The 21,674-nt window shown below is 43.6% G+C and overlaps 1 protein-coding gene across 16 annotated transcripts in view; it reads right to left on the reverse strand.

Annotated features, from left to right (window-relative positions):
* LOC128335599 (connector enhancer of kinase suppressor of ras 2-like) overlaps positions 1 to 21,674 on the reverse strand; it is a 443,349-nt gene that overhangs the window by 115,049 nt on the left and 306,626 nt on the right. For 11 of the 16 annotated variants that reach the window (XM_053274147.1, XM_053274152.1, XM_053274148.1 and 8 more), the window contains 2 exons: positions 10,540 to 10,626; positions 9,327 to 9,580 (listed from right to left, as the gene is read on the reverse strand). In XM_053274147.1, coding sequence (XP_053130122.1) covers positions 9,327 to 9,580; positions 10,540 to 10,626 — 341 coding nt within the window. The remainder of the gene's footprint in view (positions 1 to 9,326; positions 9,581 to 10,539; positions 10,627 to 21,674) is intronic. The other 5 variants (XM_053274150.1, XM_053274161.1, XM_053274158.1 and 2 more) reach the window with 1 other exon arrangement.

Raw genomic sequence — 21,674 nt, forward strand, 5'->3', positions numbered from 1 at the left:
GAATGGAGAGAGATGGCAATCAGGGAGGGAGGGACATCACTTTTCCTGAACATCCTTACTTTTGCTTATAATTGCCAGCTGTGGTCAGAACCAAGCTTGTGGAGAGTTAGGAATTAAGTGTTATTAAAGACCTCTTCACTGTCATTCACTATCAGGCACTCTCCACTATGCTCCACATCCTGCCCACCCCCACAAACAGTGTCTTGCCCCACCAGTTGAGACACTTGTTGGGAGAACCCCTGCTAACTGGACAAAGGGGCTCCTTTTAAAGTGGCAGTTCCCTTATTGATGGCAGGGGGAGCAGGGTGGAGCTATAATTGGGCGTATAGACTCAAATAATCCACCCAGCTCCCGAGTGCCGCTTGGTTTGCCTCTCGGCCCTCCCTATTTTCTTCGTTCTCTCCCTTGCTCTGAGTGAGGGAGAGAATGAAGGAAACACCTGGCTGGAAGAGGAACTCATTAAGGCCACGTGGGCCCTTTTGGGTGCGGTCCATGCCCCTGCTGTGTGACATCACATGCAGGGGGTGTGGCTGGTGCATGCACAGGGGCCCCCGGGGAGAGGGGCAAACATGAGCCTCCTCTCCCCTTGCTATGTGTCCAAGGGTGGGGGAGCAACTGTCTCTATTCAACCCCAGCACAGCATCTTTCCAAGAACTGTTGTTGCTGGGATTTAACTTGTCTTACTTATTTTAGATTCTGAGCCCCTTTGGGCAGGGAATAATCTTTTTCGATGCAAAATCATCTGAGAACATTTTGTTGTTGTTGTTGTTGAAACATGTCATACATATTAATCTTGGTTCCCAAACTCAGGACTTTGTTGACCTTCAGAGCTGTGAACCAAGGCATCTAAAATGGTCCAGAGATATTTTCAGAATGACATCCTGGGAACTCCAAGCACACTGGGATGGAAACAGGTCTATTCTTCTATGAGCGGCAAATGGGCAGGGAAGCAGATCAGAACACACATGCAGGGCAGATCAAAGTGGACAGGCAGGTAAACTCCAGGAGAGAAATGGGCACAATTTGTGCCCATTTCTCTCCTGGTGTTTACCTGCCTTCCACTCTGATCTGTCCTGCAAGTGTGTTCTGATCTGCTTCCTTGCCTGATTGGACCTCTCTGTTGCATCCATATAAATTCATAAAGGCCCTCAAGGTTTGCAGTCACTGTGACCGAAACCTCCTGAACACTGTGGAGAGGCCAGTGTGTGTGCCAGGTTCCAGATTCAATCAAATCAACAAGCTATACTGTGGTAATGAGTTTACTCTGGAAGAGCTGTGTCTCTGGCTAAATTGCCATTTTAAACTTTCTACCCATGTCAGGTAGACGCTCTGATTTCCAAAACGCACTCAACAGTGACTCTTAACCAACCACCGTAAATTTTATTTCCTTGGCACATTTTCCCATTAGGTTCTCCGTCTGGTTTGGGCTACCTACAGTACATTTCTCACTGCCATTGTAATGAAAACAGTAATTTCAAAAAATGCCCAACTGTGAACGAACAGAGGAAGGGTTGAAAAGAAACACAGCTGGAATACAGGGACATTCTAGCAGGCATTTCCTTCCATAACTGCCATCTATATAAAGCGACTGACTCTGAGTGACAGTTTTGCTTAAAGCCTTCAGTAAAAGCAGTTACATTATGGACTCCATTGCACACAGTGGTTGATATAACCATTAAAAATCTGTCCAAACAGAGAAGAAGCTAAACTTCATCTGCAACTGAGCTTTTGTCGCGAGGGCATAGAACTTCTTATTGGTCTCTTCTAGGGAATTGCAACTTTATTCATTACAATGTATATCCTTTTTAACTCAATGTGCTTGTAAGCTAACCTGTAAGAATAAACCACCACCACCACAATTTGATCATAACAATGCTGGACACCACAATTAGTCACTCAATAATGGAGCAAACTAAAAGAGATTTCAACAGCAGCAGCTAGGACGAGAATGTAATGGTTCACTACAACTCTAGGTAAATTTTGAGTCTGGAACCAAATGTTCTGCAAAGTAGGTGGCAGGTGAAGCTAGGTAAGGAGGGAATTTCATAGCTGGAGGCCACCACAGAAAAGGTCCTAGTCCTGATCATCATATGTACTGTATGTAGCCCAAACCAGATGGAGAGCCTAATGGGAAAATGTGCCAAGGAAATATCCCCTGCTAACTTGGCAAAGAGGCACCTTTTAATGTGGCGATTCTCTTCATTTAGCAGGAGGAGAGTAACTGGCCCTATCCACCCCCAGCACAGTACCTCCAGTGACTGTTGCTGGTGTCTGTCTTATGTTCCTTTTTTTGATTGTGAGCCCTTTGGGGACAGGGATCCATCTTATTTATTTATTATTTCTCTGTGTAAACTGCCCTGAGCCATTTTCGGAAGGTCAGTATAGAAATCGAATAAATAGATAGATAGATAATATGTCTATCACCTAAAGGTGGAGACATTTAGGAAGTGGCCACAGTAGAAGATACAGGGCTGTACAGTGAACTGAAGAAAGTTGTATAAGGCAATGAATTTGGGGACGGAGCAAAGTTGGGGCATCCTACTACCCCCTGCCTGCTTGCTCTTCTGATGGTGCCCGAGATTGCACGAAAAAAAGTTTTGATTCATTTCAAATTCCAAAAACTCATTTCAAATTCGAACCAAATTCGAAGCTGGTCCAAAAATTCAATCAAATTCCATTTGAATTCAAATCGATTCAACCCTGTTTTGATGCCCTTTTAACCAATCAGGGAGCCTGAATGGTTTTTAAAAGGTGGCAAACATCTCTCGAATCGAACTCAAATCAAATTTCAAAAATTCGATTAGAAATAGAATACAATTGCCTTTTAAGGGGTGATTTGATTAGAATTCAAATCATTTGAATCACCCAGATTCAAGTCAAATTGATTCAAGTTTGAATAGATTTGCTCATCCCTGGTGTCAATGCTGCTGCTGCTGCTGCTGCTGAGAAGAGGAGAAGAGACTCTCTAGTCTCTCTTCTGCACTTCCTCTTCTGTTTTTCCTTTCTTGCTTTTGAAATCCAGAATGGGAGCAGGAGGAGAAGGAGAAGGAGCAGCACCAGCACCTATCTATCCGCCTTCTGTACATGTGCAACTCAAAGCAAGTTAGGACAAGGGGCAGGGATGAAGGTGTTTCAGGCAGCAGAATGACTTGGGCTGCTATTGAGTAGTTGATCCCAAACAGCAAGCCACTTACTATGGGAGGAGACAATGCTTTTGATAACCTGGCCCAATGCCATTGTAATGTATGGGTTCCATTTTTGGATTCTAGGGTATAAAAGGCTAGAAAGCACAGAGGTGTATCTAGGGAAAATAGTGCCTAGGGCAAGCACTGAAATTGCGCCCCCTGTCCAAACATCTGACACCCATCTGATTCTCTGTACATAGTGCCAAACTGAATATGTGTACAGTGACTTATATTATATTAATTTTTAATTTTTTTAAAAAAAATAATTTTTAAAAAATTACCTGTAGCCCCTTCGGGGGGCTTTCTAAAGGCTGTGGGGGTGGGGGTCTGCAAAGGTTTCCCCTCCCCTCTCTGGCCTCTAGGGCCTCGCAGGGACCATTTCAGCATGTGCGGTGGCCATTTTTTTTTTTTAAAATAATTTTTTTAAATGGCCACTGAAAACAAAATGGCGACTGCGCATGCACAAATGGCCTCTGCGAGGCCTGGCATGGCCTAGGGCCTCACAGAGGCCATTTGAGCATGCACGGTGGCCATTTTGTTTTCAGCAGCCATTTTAATTTTTTTTTATTCTAGAAAAATGGCGCCCCCCTTCAAGTGGTGCCCGGGGCACATGCCCTGCCTGCCCTACCCCTAGATACACCCCTGAGAAAGCATACATTCACAAAAAGCAGCTAATTTTTCTGTTGGTATCTTCTGTATCTGGGCAACACACCAGCCTACAAAATGCACATCTAAAGTTCATCGTTTTTTTGTACATTTTCTTGCATGGGAGAGGTCAAGCCTTCAGGAGACCAGCCTTGCCTGATGGAATCATTCCCTGTGGCAAAATTATGCATGGTGTGGCTAGAGAGAACTTCCCCTCTCTTCTGTCAGACTAGCATTGAGGGGAACCCAATCAACCTGAGCGGCAATAGATTCAGGGCAGATTAAAGAGAGTATTTTTCCACACAACATGCCATTCATTAATGGAATGGAACTCTGCCAACAGATGTGGTGGTGAACTCTGGCTCAGATAAAAGGGGATTTGGCCAATGTGTGGAGAACATCAGTGGCTCTTTCCCTTGAAAACTGAATGAATCTCCATAGTCAGTAGCAGTATTGGCTCTGAATACCAGTTGGAGTGTTAGGAAACACCAGCAGGGAAGGTTATTGCCTCCACGTGCTGCTTGTGGGACTCCTTGAGGAACAGCAGCACTATGGAAACTGGGATGCTGGAAACCAGGCAGACTGTTGGTCTAATCCAGGAGGACTCTTCTTATGGAGTATTTATAATGGTACTTTCCATTTTTTGAGTACAAAAAAAATAAAAATAAAGTGGGGGGCTGGATTGAAAACCATCAAGAGCTTGCAATTCTGGGAGCAAGAATCATCTGTGTAAAACATATATGGAAAGGAAAGGTTGTGATGTTGAGTCGGTGTTGACCACAGAGCCCTGTGGTTTTCTTGGTATAATACAGGAGTGGTTTACCATTGCTGCCACCCATGCAGTACAAGATGATGCTTTTCAGCATCTTCCTATATCACTGCTGCTCAATATAGGAGTTTCCCATAGTCTGGGAAACACACCAGCGGGGATTTGAACCAACAGCCGCCTGCTCTCTAGGCAGGTTGCTTCCCCACTGTGCCATCAGGTGGCTTCACAAGATATATATAGTATATCAAACTGTACAAACTGTAGTGCTGGAACAGTAGTGCTGGAGCAAAAGTAAATGGAGAGAAAGTGAAATAAAGTGTGTTGGTTTGGCTGCACCCTAACTACTGCATATTGCATCAGAAAGCAAAGGAAAAAATAGACATTATTTCCAATTGCACATTTATGCTTGTAGATATGATGGTCTAAATTAAATGCCTTTTGTTTACTGAGACTAATGAAGTATAACTAAGCTAAATTCCAATGCATAACAATTTAATTACATCTCAGGGGTTATCGTTTTGAATAGCTTCAGGAGAAAGATTTTTTTTGCATGTAATGGCTGATAGAAAGAGTGCACGTGTGCGGAACACATTCAGCAGGAACACTTCAGGGAATGAGCCTGGCGAAGCAGGTGGAAGTAGCAGAGTGTAGATGATGTCAAAATATGGAAAACAACCCAAAGTCACTTAGAAAACCCCCACCACATTGTAATGCACCGAGGTAGGGGCTCTCAAATGGGTCCCCAGGAATTTTCCCAGATGGGGACTTTTCAGCAACTTTATTTTGGGAGGGTGGGTGTGCATTCACATACCAGTCAGATTTACCCCAAAGTCCATGCGATATTTCGCATGGATCTCCATACACGATTCGGGGTCCCTACTGAATCTCCATACACAATTTGGGTTTCCCCCCAAATCTCCATACACAATTCAGGTTTCCCTCTGCATATTGGAGCTTAGCTTGATTTATGTCCACAGTTTTAAAAAATCAACTTTTTGCATTGGGTTTGGGGGGGCAAATTTGAACTTGCAGCAAACCGGGGGGGAAAGCCTGCTGTACGGGAAAGCTCCTGGAGTTGTTGGACTACAACTCTCATCATACCCCAGTTACAATGGCAAAAGGTCATTTCAAATGCTCTTTCGCTGGCTCCCATGTGTCCATCAGTTGTGTAAATGGATCTTAAACTATGATCAAAAGAAGAAGGTAATTTGTCTATTAGTTTAAAAAGAAGAAATTATGAAGGAAGAGGACCACCCATTTCAAAGAGTAGCTGAACAGGGAATTTGCTGCCAGTATTGAAATAGATCTGTATCTTTCCTAAAGTTGCCTGGATCCTGTGCTGAAGCACAATTTCTAGGGCACCATAAGAGACTCAGACACTGAAGGCTGGAATACGTTACAGGCTCATTTCCAGGGCATGTTTTTTCCTGCCACTGCATGCTGGTTCATTATCACAAGGTCCACTGAAAGGTATCGACTTCTCTCCAAGACAGATCAGTGCTGTATACATTCAAGGCAGAGGCATCAAAGATTTGTGACACTGTTGGAGCAGTTAAATCAAACTTGTAAATTACAATGATGCGTTTGGAACTGGTGTTATGCTTTCCCAAATGTTCTTCCAATGACGTGATTGCCTCAGTATCATGATGGATTGACTGGGTGATAGTGCATGCTCTCTGCACTGCATTTGTATAAATCTATTTCCCTCTCTGAATCTTTTCTGCCTCGAAAGATTGTCACCGAGTAGTCAGGGATGAAGGAAACACCAGCCACAGATGGCCAGTGTTCCATGCAAATACCTTGGTGGGTTTCACGCTACCATCCAGAGACAACAAAACGGTATTCCTCCCTTAGAGTGTGTACCTGATCCGAGACTTGAAATGACTACCATTGAGAAGGTATAATGGGCCAGAAAATATATAACCACTGTTTCAGGATGTGTCACACTATCAATATGAAATGGAATTCTGGCATCTCTGTGACAACTATAAAGAGGGCAGAAGTGTCCATATTTCCAGTCTTCCCAAGAACAAAGATTTGGTCAGTTAGAAGTATATTAGGTTGCAGGGATAGGAAAGGTCTCAAAAAGCTGCTTCCCATCAGACCAGACAATACTCGGCTATATGGACCAATGGTCTACCTCAGATGTAGACTATTTCATATGGTTTTCCACTGTCTACATGATCATAATATTGAGCATTTATAATATAAATTTTATATAGTACTTCACATACATTATCTCAGTAATCTTAAGTATGTAATACACTGCTCTGGGCTCCTTGGAGGAAGAGCGGGATATAAATGTAACAACAACAACAACAACAACAACAGTGAGCATGTGGAGCACACAGTTAACAATCAATGGCGAGACACTTGGACAGGTTAGCATTAGAAGAGGTATTTTCCAAGGGGACTCACTATCCCCTCTGTTGTTTGTAATCGCCATGACTCCACTTTCACAAATACTAAACAAAACAGGCCTCGGATACCAAACATCTAAAACATCAAGTAAAATCAACCATCTGCTGTACATGGATGATCTGAAGTTGTATGGAAAGTCCCAGTCAGAAATCGAATCACTGATAAACACTGTCCGTATATTCAGTAGCGATATAGCAATGGAGTTTGGACTAGACAAGTGTGCTGCATTGATAATGAACAGAGGAAAAATAACAAAAACAGAAGGAATAGAACTGCCCAATGGAAGCAAGATCAAGAACCTGGAAGAGAAAGAACATTACAAATACTTGGGCATTCTCCAGGCTGATAACATTGCACACGCTGAAGTTAAAAGAAAAATTGGAAGTGAATACATCAGGAGAGTTAGGAAAATCCTAAAGTCCAAACTCAATGGTGGGAACACCATACACGCCATAAACACCTGGGCTATACCTGTTATCAGATACACTGATAGTGGAAGTGGAAAATCAGACATCACCAAGACCTGGCAATGGCTTAAGAATGGCAACTTGAAGAAAGAAACAGAGGGTTTAATATTGGCTGCACAAGAACAGGCACTAAGAACAAATGCAATAAGAGCAAAAGTAGAAAAGTCAACAACAAACAGCAAGTGCCGCCTTTGTAAAGAAGCAGATGAAACAGTGGACCACCTAATCAGCTGTTGTAAAAAGATCGCACAGACTGACTACAAACAAAGGCATGACAAGGTAGCAGGGATGATACACTGGAACATCTGCAAAAAATACAAGCTACCTGTAGCCAAAAATTGGTGGCATGATACAACTGAAAAAGTTGTAGAAAATGAAGATGCAAAAATATTATGGGACTTCCGACTACAAACAGACAAACATCTGCCACACAATACACCAGAGATAACTGTAGTCGAGAAGAAAGAAAAACAAGTCAAAATAATCGACATAGCAATACTAGGGGATAGCAGAATAGAAGAAAAAGAAATAGAAAAAAATCACAAAATACAAAAATCTACAAATTGAAATTGAAAGGCTGTGGCAGAAAAAGACCAAAATAATTCCAGTGGTAATTGGCGCCCTGGGTGCAATTCCAAAAGACCTTGAAGAGCACCTCAACACCATAGGGGCCACAGAAATCACCATCAGCCAATTACAAATTACAAGCCATCTCTGGTGCTTGGGAAGGACTCGATGTCTGGATAAAACAAACCAGTCAATAACACCTGTCTGACTGTGTAAACAAGAGATAATAATAAGAAATCACCATCAGCCAATTACAAAAAGCAACGTTACTGAGAACTGCCTATATTCTGCGACGATGTCTATAACAACAGCAACAACATTGACAATAAAATTCAGCCATCCCAGGTCCTTGGGAAGGACTTGATGTCTGGATAGAACAAACCAGTCAATAACACCTGTCTGACTGTGTAAATAAATAAATAAATAAATAATAATAATCCTCACCTACATTGTCCCAGTAATCCTTGCAACAATTCCCGATGGAAGTTCAGCATGATTACTGCCATATATTATCTCAGCTGAGACTGAGAGAAATATACAGCAAAGCAAAAGCAGTTAGGAAGCGTTAACAAGTCTAAAACACTTGCCTGGACAGTCCTTGCTTCCCTTCTGAAAGTAGGCAGTGAGGGGGCTATTAGGGAGGCTATTCCACAGTCTGGGTACCACAGTCAAGGTGACCCTGTCCCATATGGGGACACACCTCAGTGAGCAGACAAATACAAAGGAGGACCTCCATAGAAGACTGAGGGTCACAGGTAGTTTCATACAGGCCATTATAACACAGGGAACTGCCTTATATTGAGTCAGGCCATTGGTCTGTCTAGCTCAGTATTGTCTACACTGATTGGCAGCGGCTTCTCCAAGGTTTCAGGCAGGAGTCTATCTCAGTCCTACCTGGTGATGCTGCCAAGGTTTGAATCTGGGACCTTCTGCATGCAAGGTGTGACTGAGCTACAGCCTCATCCCTTCAGGGCAATATCTTACAACACTCACATAGTGACCCATCCAAATGCAACCCAAGGTGAACTCTGCTTAGCAAAGGGGACAATTCATGCGTGCTACCCCATGACTGGCTCTCCACCCCCCAGATCCTCTGACCCCAGGTAACTGAGGGCTTTAAATATCTGATCCATGACCCATGAAAGCTAATGCCACTCCAAATGTATTGCTTTTTTTAAGGAAACATAAGACCTCTTGGTCATTTCTTGCTATGAAAGACTAGCACAGACCACCTCTTGGGATTTCAGTTTTAAACGGAAGTAACAAACTTACATGATAAAGTGGAACTGTGTTGCTCTCAGCTAAGGAGAAGTTCAAGACATCTTGCTGTCCGGGTTCGAGCCGTACACTAACAGAGGAGGTCAGCAGGGAGGGGCTGATAGGATAATTGGGACTTCCACTGCTCTTGCCCTTTTTCCTTGACCGGCGGCCTGTATCTCTCTTGTTGTCCTTCTGAGTCAAAGGCTCTTCCTGGATCACCAAGATTTTGTCATCGCTCAGGTATCGTAGGAGTGAGTTCTCCGAATCTGTTGTCAGCAGTGGGGGAAAGAAAAAACGAGAAAGAAAGCTAAAGAGAGAACCCAGCTTCATTAAAACATCCAAGTGTAATTTTTTTTAGTGTGTGGGGGGATATCAATCAAGTGCTACTGATTGCTGTGATATGACATTTTCAAGTGAGCCCACAGTCCACAATGGCTCAAGTGGGTATATTCTCTAGACCCAGGTGTTTTGCTAAGGCACATGAGAAATGAAACAACTATTCTATCAGTTCTTCACAGCCTATTGATCCAAAGGCCCTACTTTCCAAGAAATGCCAACAAGAACCTTTTTAAATCGCAGCTCTTTGGCACACCAGATCCACTTCAAACCACTGCTCTGTACAGCATGATAACTACAACACGCACTTTACTTTGGTTCTTTCCCTGGGGAGATATATGAAGACAACAGCTCTTTGCTCTTTCATTTGCTCCAAACACTTTGGAGCGCTTGCATTAGCACTGCTACTGCATTTCAGTTTAAAGTGACATTTTAGGGCCAAGTCAGAGGCTCCTTCTTGGGTGAAAATGTCTGAGGAATTCTGAGGAAGTCAGAATAATTGAATTAAAATATTGGCTCTCTATGAATATAGAAAGGTCTGCCTGGTGTATAGAGAGTGGTGAAATTTGACCCGAGAGATTCAGCATAGAGTTAACTGGGCCACTATTTTTCAGCCTAACCTACTTTACAAGGTTGTTGTGAAGATGAAAAGGGCGGAGGTGGAAGAGACAGCCAGACCTCCCTGAGATCCAGGGACAAAGATAAAAATGGGATTAGAATGTGATTATTAATAAATAATAGGAAACATCCCTACATAGTCAGTTTTGCCTCAAGCAGAATTTCAAGGTGAATTTGGAAGTTCCTGTTTAGGAGAAGTCTGAGAAATATGAAGGAAGTCAGAGCTTTGATAGTCGTGGATTTGTGCATGTGCAGAAGCAAAAGCACTCACCTCGGCTGCCCCTCTTGTACATATTTGGCTCTTTTGATTCTCCTATCCAGCTGTATTCTGTGGGCATAGAAACTGGTCTCAGATCACCTGGGAAAAGTGCAAAAGGAAACCCATTAAAATGCTGGAACTCATTAAAAGAAGGGTTCATTTACACTAGACTCCGTGCGTGCTAAGTTGGTTGGGGAAAAGAAGCAATCTGATGCAGTCAATGGTAGGCAGAAGCAACTTCCAGCCCAGGATGTTGTGGTACTGGAGCAGAGGTGCCAAAGGTGGCATGGAACCATGTCCCTAGTTAGAGCCTGCCTTGGGATTGTTTTATGAAAGAAGGTATATAAATTTAACAATTTAAAAAAATATCAATAAAGGTCTGAAGTTCCCTCCCTGGCACCTCCCAGATAGGGCTGAGAGAGATTCCTGCCTGCAACCTTGGAGAAGCCACTGCCAGTCTATGTAGACAATACTGAGCGAGATGGACCTGTGGTCTGGCTCGGTATAAGACAACATCCCATGTTCCTTGCAAAGCTTGCAAGGGTCAGATCAGTTCTGAGAAGCTGCTCCAATGGCAGTGGGGGACATCTTGCCACTCTGCCAGCACCCCCGTGATCTTCTGTTGCTTGAGGCAACCACCTCACCCTGCCTCATGAAAGGGCCTTGCTTTGGAAAAGAGGCAACTAATGGGAGACATGATCAAGGTGTATTAAATTATGCATGGAGTGGAGAGGGTGGACAGAGAAAATTTTCTCCTTCTCTCATAACACTAGAACCAAGGGTCATCCCATCAAATTGAAGGCTGGGAAATTTAGGACCGACAAAAGGCAGTATTTTTTCATACAGTGTGTAATTAATCTATGAAATTCCCTGCCACTGGATGTAGTGACAGCCATCAGCTTGGATGGCTTTAAAAAGGGCTTAGACAAATTCATGGAGGACAGGTCTATCAATGGCTACTAGTCTGGTGGCTATAGGTCATCTCCAGCCTCAGAGGCAAGAGGTCTCTAAATACCAGTTGCAGGGGAGCAACCGTGAGGGCACAAAGTGATCTGACAACATGATGTTGAGTGCTATAGAATTGTATGTTACCGGATTTTCGGAGAGAATTCTTCTCCAGATAGGGCTGAGAGAGACTCCTGCCTGCAACCTTGGAGAAGCCCCTGCCAGTCTGTGAAGACAATACTGAACTAGATGGACCAAGGGTATGACTCGTTAGAAGGCAGCTTCCTATGTTCCAAAATTCCTTTGGAATGACTTGAGCCCTGTTCAGATGACTAAATGTGCGGGTAATCAATGGTTTCATCAATTGGGAGCTCTTCTGCATAGACCCTACATGCCTACCAGCTGTGTGCATGATCTATATGATCTGTATTTTGCATGCAGCATGTAAGTATCTAAGCTCTGTGAAGAACAGCAGCCGGTCAATGCATAGAGGTTGTAGTAGGACTGCGGGCACAATCCTGCTCCCCAGTTCATGCACTGAACAACCCCACATTGGGGGTGGGGGTGTTCTGCCCAACCGCCATTTTTGTCAACTGCACATCTGCCCAACTGCCATTTTTGCATGCATGCTGGAACAAGCGTGCTGCAAAGCCCTGGGACAAAAAGTGAAGGTGGGCCCTCCAACCTCCTTCAGAGAGGCATGAAGAGGAGAGCAAAGAACACACTGTCATCCAGCAAGGCCCCCCAGGGACATTTGTCTGCCCTTGTTCCATTGTAGCTACACTCCTGTACCAGAAGTAACAAATTGGCATATGAAGCTGTCTTCTCTTAAGTCACACCATTGCTCCATCTGGCTGTTTTTTCATGCTAGCTAGTGAAATCTGGATTAGTATTAATAAGGGGTGGGATTGGTGGGTGTATAATCCTGGTTTCAGCTAGAGGATTGGAACAGAGGGCCGTTGGACCCCTTATGACTCCTTTGTATCAGCTTCAGCTGATACGCCAACTGTGACCGTACCTGGACAGATACGCCAACTCCGTATCTGTGTAAGATACGCCAACTGCGACCTTATCTGGACTCCTTTGTATCAACTTCAACTGATATGCCTTTGTATTAGCTTTGGTTACCTGAGAGAGTGCCACATGCCCCAACCCAGTCCTTAAGGTCTTCTTTGGAGGCTCTTCACCAGGTGCCCCTGCCAAATGAGGTGAGGTGGGTGGCTATGAGGGAGAGGGCCTTTTCAGTGGTTGCACCCGTTGATGGAACAGCCTCCCCAGTGAGGTTCGCCTGGCTTCATCACTTTGTTCTTTTAGACGCCAGGTAAAGACCTTTTTGTTCACCCAGGCCTTTTAAATTCTGATTTTCAGATTTGTTCTGATTGTTAACTCATTTAAAAATGAGATTTTAAGCTGCTTTGTATTGTAGTTTGTATTTTCTTTTCACCTTTTTTGTCTGTTATGATTTAATGTATGTGTTTTTATTGTATGTTTTAATCTTCTGTTGAGAGTCGCCCAGAGAACAATTTGTTATGTGGCGGCTAACATATAAAGTTTTTTGATGATGATGAAGATGATTGCATGATGATGACGATGGATGATGATGATGACAACAACTTTATTTGTTAGCTGCCTCATAACAAACTGTTCTAAAACATGGAACACCAAACAAACAAATTACAATAGAAAATACAAAATACATTATAGGAGAACCTCGATATTCATGGGGTTTCCGTTCCTCATCTACTACTGTGAACAACAGAACCACAAGTAATGAGGCATTCCTCCTATGGGAAATGGGGGGTTAGGTTCCAGGATGGAGGAAAAGGGGACTTAAAGGGAGGGCACTGGAAAAAAAACCATGGAATTCTGTAGTGGACCATGCTCCAGTGCAAAATGCCCCCCAAAAGTGAGGAAAACTGTGGAGAAAATGAGTTTTTCTCCTAGGAAATGAGCCACAAAATGGCTCTGGCAGATAAAATGACGGCCAGACATAACTTCCGTAGTCACATCCGGCCCTCTAGGAATTGCAGATATGTAGGTATGATGCTTTCATATCCACGGACACTGAAAACGGGTATCAATCGAACACCCTGCAGATATGCGGACCCGTGAATAGTTGTTCAGTGAATAATGAGGTTTTACTGTACAAAACATTTTAAAACATTTTTTAAAAATCAGTTTTAAAACATCCATTCTTTGTAGAATCAAGTGATCACTTGCATGTGGCATAAATGGTGATTAATAGTGATCAGTCACGCTAGAGAGAACTTTCATGTCACCTCAAGCACAACACTTTGCAATGAAATCAATTCATGCATGATGGGCATGAAACATGACTTCTTTATTTTTGAAAGAGATAACATGTTCAGAAGAAGAAAAGGGAGGTGATTAGCATGCTGACATTTAGGGAATTTTCATACATTACTCAAAGTACCCTTAAGAGGGCACCACAATCAAAGGCGCCCAGAGATGCAAGTTTGGGGCAGGATATCAATATGCCAAATAAACAAACAAACAAATAAATCCCGGCTCCCTAATGAGGATTTATGTATGATACAATTATTTGTGTTTGCAAAAACTAGGTTGCAACATCGCTCATATTTTATTAGGGATATGCAAACTTGGAAAAGGCCATTTGGAGTGTCTTGAGCTTGAAACAAAACACTCTTTAAATAAAGGTCCTGTTTTGAGATTGGAGCAAAACAACCACATTTTGATTCATTTTGAGCGCCATTTTGGAGGCCTGTTTCCCCCTTGCTGATTGGTTTTCTGGCACTGACTTCCGAATGGCTTGCCATCTCCTTGCTTCTTGGTTGACTTGTTATCATCCAAATCAAATGTTGTCATGGGCTACTCTGCCCCCACTGGCTGGCGGGAGGGAGAGGGAGCTCAAAAGAGGAAGTTTCAAAACGTATTTAAAGAGATGGGGAGGCAGAGAGAGCCCTTATAGGATCCTATGGGAGTTTGGGGGGAAATGACAAAATGTTGTTTAAAATTGCCTGCTTGCCCATTTCTTTTGTGAGTTGGGTGGTAGGTAGCCCCCTTCATGCCCTACCATTCAATCCACTTTGGTGCCCCTAGGAGCTACCCATGGGGAACAATGGACTGTTCGGAGTTTCCCCATTGTTCCCTATGGCCAAAACACCGAAAATATTTTGAGGTTTATTCTGTAAAAACAACTGTGTCGACTGCTGTTTCAATGAAACATTTCAGCCACCTGTGTTTTGTTTTGAGCTCTAAACAAAATGCAAAATCCATTTCACGCACATCCCTAATTTTCATGTGTGCACTTAAAACAGTTTAACCCCATTCCCTCTGTAATATGTGAATGGGCATTCAGCTGCTGCAATTTAAAGTCTGGGAACTTTGAATATCTCACCCAGAAATAGGTTTGGAAGGGGTATTCAATTTGGGCATTATCAATGCAGACTAGCAACTAACTGAAGAAGTCTCCAGGGAAAAGAGAAAGCCATCTAAAATAATTTGAAACTTGGACCTAGCAATTATGTTTTATTCATACAATATTTTAAGTCTCCACCGTCACCACATAGAATGTGTAGTTCTACATCCTAATTTTCTACCGAGAAAATCAGGGGTAGCTGGAGAAATGGAACTATTAAGAGAGAAGCAGATCTGTAAAACTGGCTATGTGGGATTATCTTTCTGACCTTGTCAGTGCAGATCAACATCAACATAAAACTACCCTCCAGTTCATGAGTCAACTCCCATCTGAAATACACAGCCGATTAAAAGGGGGGGGGAACCCTTAACAAATGCCAGTCTGGCTCTGGTTTCCTGGCCTGTTTGCTTTAGACACTCAAGTTATTTTCTGAAACATTAGACATTGACCAATCTTCCAGCTCCCAAAATAAAATCCAAAGCTGAAAAAGGCTGAATGCAATCAAGATTCCCCCCCTCTTTTCTTAGTCCATGGGCTCATTTCCGCAATTTCAATGTTTTCTGAAGTCGTGGGAGAAAGCACTATACACACACTCACCCCCGCCCCAACAAAGATTTTCAATGTGCAGCTACGCAGATGGATAAATACAGGTTGTTGTTTACTGATTTGAGACACATCTTCACTGACTCTTCCGCCTGTTAAATAAGATGCCATTAATTCAGAATGTCATTATATCCTTTGAAGAGGCCAGGTTTTTTCCTCTCTGATTACAATCTCTGCAGCATGTGATGAGAGCAATTAGATTTTATTTATCTTGTTGCCTTATTGCTATGAACTTTGCAAGATGAACTCAGCTAAATACTGAAATGGGGTATCTCGTCTTTATGTATGAAACCCACATTTCAGAATCTTCAAGGAACTAATCATACAGCACAGTGTGTACACAGCTCCAAAGTCAAGATGTACAGGTACAGTCATACCACGTTTCTCACAGAAAGCACATAAGCACAAGCTTTTCTCTATGTCGGGCAGCACAGAAGACCAGGGCAATGAAGAATTAACAGGCTCATTCTCATGATCTGAATCAGGGTAGGAGGTAGTGGGTAGGAGAGCTGCGCATGCTCCTGATCAGTGGTCATGTGTTTGCAAAGATCAAGGTAGGAGGAGGGGAGACTGATCGTGTGGGAAGCGAGAGCTGGGTAGGACGGGCAGGGCCAACCCTCAGCGATTTGTTGAGGGTGGATGAACTGCTGTCCTACCCAGCTCCTGGCTCGCTCACAATCGTTTCCCCCTCCGCCTCCCTGGATCTTTGCAGACACATGACCACTGATTGGGAGTGGCATTCCTCTCCTGGCTGGTGACTCCTCCGACCCTAATTTTGATTATGAGGACATGCCTAATCTAAGGCACATGCCAAGCTGGCTCACAGCACCCTGACTTCAAACTTTTTGGCACTGAACTAAAACTAACTTAGAGGCAGTGGGGAAGTGAGGGATTGGATAACAAACATGCCAGCAATTAGAAGCATCTATTCAATGAATGGCATCACCTGTGCAATGCTGTTGTACCACAAAACCATATTCCATCCATTATTTCCCTTCCCCTTCCTCTCCAAGCTCTTTTTCCTTTGTTATTTTCTTCCTTTGACTTATTGACATCCCAAGAGATTGCAGGTTGTTTACAGCAGTGTCTCTCTCCTCTGTTGAGAGCAACCTGTCTGTGGAGCACCTGTGTGTGGCACAACCTATTGAAATGACAGGAGAAGCTCTCCGCTTAGCAGAACATAAAGCATAGCTCTGCATCTTTTCACTTCTGGGCATAGGGGATTCCATGTTCCTGGAACCCGACAGGTGTACCCCAAAGTCTTGAGGACAGGTTTGAAAAACTGCAGACTCAAAGGTTACAACACAAGTTCTTGAATGTGGGTCCCTTACACGTTGGGAGTTAAAATCTGGGGACCCAAGTTTGAGAACCCCTGGGTTAAAATGAGACCGGCTTCATCTTTCTATCTGACCCTTGACACTCCATTCATTTCCCCACCTGCCATCTTTTAAGCTATTTATGATTATTTAATCTACTAGCCAACCCACACAGAGCATCTGTGCACTATTTGGGGCCGGCTGTTCCCACTCTCCCTCCCCCTGCCCTACTCTCTTGCCCCCTCCCCTTCCTCCTGCCCCACTCTCTTGCCCCCTCCCTCTCCCACTCCTCTCTCTCATCTCACCCTCCTTCCCCCTCCTGCCCTACTCTCTCCTGCCCCCTCCCTTCTGCCCCACTCTCCCTCCCCCTCCCCTCTCTTGCCCCCACCCTCCTGCCCCACTCTCTCTTGCCCCTAGCCTCCTGCCCCACTCTCTGTTGCCCCCTCTCTTCCCCCCTCCCCCTGCCCCACTCTCTCTTGCCCCCCTCCCTCTCCCACCCAAATCTCAGCTTTGCCTGTCTTGGTGAACCTGTACATTTCTGAGAATGTTACCTTGGAGGTCCTGGACTTCAATATGCTACCTATCAGCCTAAGTTTGGCTTCCAGTACCTCCCGACTACACTTCACAACACTGTTGGTGCCGACGTGCACCACGACAGCTGCCTCCTCCCCAGCACTGCCTAACAGCCTATCTAGACACCGCGTGATGTCCACAACCTTCACACCACGCAGGCAAGTCACCATGAAGTCTACACGCAGGTCCCACTACAAGGAGGCCCCCACCCCCTGGACGAGTATCCCCTGTGTGAGAGGATATGGGCTCATCATCCGCCGAAGGGTCCCTTCTAAAGGAGCATTCCCCTCTTCCTCAGAGTGATGTCCTCTTTCCCTGAGACCTTCACTTTAGGATTGTGTGTTTAGGGTTTTTTCCCCCTATTTTGTTTTTGGCCCAACTCCGAAATACCTCCATTTTGTTCTTTGTTCAAAATCAGCTAATCCAAAACACCCCAATTTTGTTCTTTGTTCAAAATTGCAAAATCCGAATCCAAAACGTTTGGGATTTTTTAAAAAAACAGCCCCGGAGCAAAACTAGTGGGTGGGGGTGGTAGTGCCGAATGGGTGGAAGCTACCACCCAAATTTCAGAGGAATTGGGCAAAGAGCTGGTTTTTGGTGAATTTTTGAAGTTTAAGATTTTCCCCATAGGGAATAATAGAGGTTTCAGCAAAAGTATAGCTTCATGTTGGGGGGAAAGAGATGGCCCAGAGTAGAGTAGGGTGGTTGGTAGTGCCCAGTGGGGGCAAGGAAGCTCCCAGAATTATTTCAAAGGACTTGGGCAGAGGGCTGATTTTTAAAGGTGTAATGGATGTTATGCTTTTTTAAAGTTCTTCCCTATAGGGAATTATGGAGGTTTCAGCAGCCCCATAACTGCACTTGGGGGCACTGGGGTGGCCCAGAGTGAGTGGTGGTGTAGAGCACATAGGGTGCCAACCACTCCCATAGGTTGCTAACCCATGAGGTACTGGGTTCTGTTGTTTCTGAGATGTTACATTCATTTTCCTGTGTAAACTGCTTTCTGAACTTCTCCAAATCTGCTGCTTTGGTCTCGAGGGAATGAACTTGTTCCCTGAGAGCCAGGAGCTCCTTACACCAAGCACACACCCATGACTTGTGCCCATGGAGCAATAGTCATACATGCCCTCCATTAATTTATCTAACCCCTCTTGAAGTCATCCAGGCAGTTGGCTGTCACCACATCTTGTGGCAGAAAATTCCATAGTTTAATTATGCATTCTGTGAAAAAGTACTAGCTTTTGATGTTCCTAAATTTCTTGGCAATCTATTTCATGGAATGACCCCTGGTTCTAGTGTTGTGTGAGAGGGGGAAAAACTTCTCTCTGCCCGCTCTCTCTACTCCAGACATAATTTTATACACCTCTATCATGTCTCCCCATCTTTTGGGGAAATGTCTCTGCCATTAGCAGTCTTTTCATTGAGGAACCCCAGATAAACTTCCCAGGAACCGTGCGGTCCTCCACAGCACATTTTGACAACTACCACTGTAGAACATGCTGTTATTTTAAGGACCTTAAAGGGAGATAAGCAACACCAGGCATCATGGGAAGCCAGAAGGACAATCTTGCTTTTTGTCCAGTAGCAATGTTCCTTTTAGAAATTGCTCTTCCCAAGCAACTGCTAGTCCTACTAAAAATATTTATACTCTGCTTTTCAACAAATGTTCTCGAAACAGTTTACACTGGAAAATAAATAATAAACAAATACATAAATAAAATAAGATGAGTCCCAGCGCACAGAGGGCTCACGATCTAAGAAATAGGAGGAGGAGAGCTGGTCTTGTGGTAGCAAGCATGACTTGTCCCCATAGCTAAGCAGAGTCTGCCCTGGTTGCATCTGAATGGGAGACTTGATGTGTGAGCACTGCAAGATATTCCCTTCAGGGGATGAAGCCACTCTGGGAAGAGCAGAAGGTTCCAAGTTCCCTCCCTGGAAGCATCTCCAAGATAGGGCTGAGAGAGATTCCTGCCTGCAACCTTGGAGAAGCCGCTGCCAGTCTGTGAAGACAATACTGAGCTAGATAGACCAATGGTCTGACTCAGTATATGGCAGTTTCCTATGTTCCTATGACCCCAGCAATAGCCACTGGAGGGATGCTGTGCTTGGGCTGGATAGTGACAGTTGCTTTCCCCTGCTAAATATAAGAGAATCACCACTTTAAAAAGGCATCTCTTTGCTCAGTTAACACCAACATCTTCCCTTTATCCTTCATAATACTAGAGATGTATAGTCAAAGATTTGTCACTTCCAAATCAATAAATTAATGTTTATCCACACATCTCTTCCTCCATGGCCTTCCTACCCACAGTCTCCCATACTTTAAAATTTTTCTGCCAACTGCGCATAATTCTTTCTTACCTAAGTTTTTCTCCTGGCCTATTTCATTTTCCCCACAGAAGCCTGACTGTTTGTTCACTCTCTAGTGTTGACATTTTCCCCCAGAGCAGTTAGAATGTCCAAGAACATTCCATGGTGTCACAGAAACTCATGCACCACTGTGCACTTTCCAAGAAATTCCAATCAATCTTCTAACTTTATTAAAAAATAAGAATGATTTTCTACCGTTATTTAAAAATTGCAGTGTTGCTGCAGTGGAAATACAAGACCCCAATATTTCTGGAACCTAGGAAGCAATGCTAAAGTGTGTATGTGTTAGAAAGCAGACTTAATCTTCTGCTCTTCAAATTCGTTTCCTCAAAGAAATGCCACAGTCCAAATGTGATCATCAGAAGGAAATTTAAACACTGCTGAAACCTGACACTGGTATAATGTAGTTGGTGTCTTAACTGTAACTCATTGTTCATTCGGAGTTTATGAAAGCAAGCCAAATCCATCTTATTGGCTCACATTTCAAAGAACCATTCCAGCTTTGCTTTGATCCTACTATTAAGGCAAAATGCCAATGAGATTTTCTTGCTTGGGGAAAAGGCCGAGAACAAGGAGCAGAGTCCTCTTAAGTCCTGCTCTCCAGTGCTAACCAAGCAGCAACTCAACAAAGCACTTATTTATATGCAATAAGAAGAGAACTCGCTCACAGCTGATAAAAAGCTGCTGTAAGACACCAAGTAAGTGTGTGCAGGTGTATGCACACACACGCGCACTGAAGCAAGGCCTTACTTCTGTGTCAACCAAGTCTGGAAAAATTAGCTCTGTGCCACCTAGTTTGCAATACTGACCCTGTCCACTGGCTGAGTACTCAATCACCCCTGCTAACTTGGCAAAGAGGCACCTTTTAACATGGTGATTCTCTTTATTGAGCAGGGGGAAAGTAACTGGCCCGATCCACCCCCAGCACAGTACCTGAGAGCCATTGTGGGGTAGTGGTTAGGACCGGGGAGACCCGAGTTCAAATCCCCATCCAGCCATGATACTAGCTGGGTGACTCTGGGCCAATCACTTCTCTCTCAGCCTAACCTACTTTACAGGGTTGTTGTGAGGAGAAACTCAAGTATGTAGTACACCGCTCTGGGCTCCTTGGAGGAAGAGCGGGATATAAATGTAGTAATAATAATAATAATAATAATAATAATAATAATAATAATAATAAGAAGAAGAAGAAGAAGAAGAAGAAGAAGAAGAAGAAGAAGAAGCAGCACCTCAACACCATAGGGGCCACAGAAATCACCATCAGCCAATTACAAAAAGCAACTTTACTGGGAACAGCCTATATTCTGCGACGATATCTATAACAACAGCAACAACATTGACAATAAAATTCAGCCATCCCAGGTACTTGGGAAGGACTCGATGTCTGGATAAAACAAACCAGTCAATAACACCTGTCTGACTGTGTAAATAAATACTACTACTACTACTACTACTAATAATAATAATAATACCTCCAGTGACTGTTGCCGGCGTCTATCTTATGTTTCTTTTTAGATTGTGAACCCTTTGGGGAAAGGGATCCATCTTATTTATTTATTATTTCTCTGTGTAAACCACCCTGAGCCATTTTTGGAAGGGCAGTATAGAAATCGAATGAATGAATGAATGAATCAGCTGACCCACAAGGACCAATCCCTGCTCAGCAGGCTCTATAAAGGCTTCACCTCAGCCAGAACAGCTCATTCAAGAAGACCTTGCCTAGCTCTTTTCCTCACACAGCTGCCTTTTGGACTCTGACCCTCCTGTATGCCTATCTTATATGAATACAACAAATATTTATATACCGCTTTTCAACCAAAGTCCCCAAAGCAGTTTACATAGATATAAATAAATACACAGGTGTAAATAAATAAATAAAGTGGCTCCCTGTCCCCAAATGGGTCACAATTTAAAAAGGAAATATAAGAAAAACACCAGCAACA

This window comes from Hemicordylus capensis, chromosome 11 (genome assembly GCF_027244095.1).
Source record: "Hemicordylus capensis ecotype Gifberg chromosome 11, rHemCap1.1.pri, whole genome shotgun sequence".
Lineage (NCBI taxonomy): Eukaryota > Metazoa > Chordata > Lepidosauria > Squamata > Cordylidae > Hemicordylus > Hemicordylus capensis.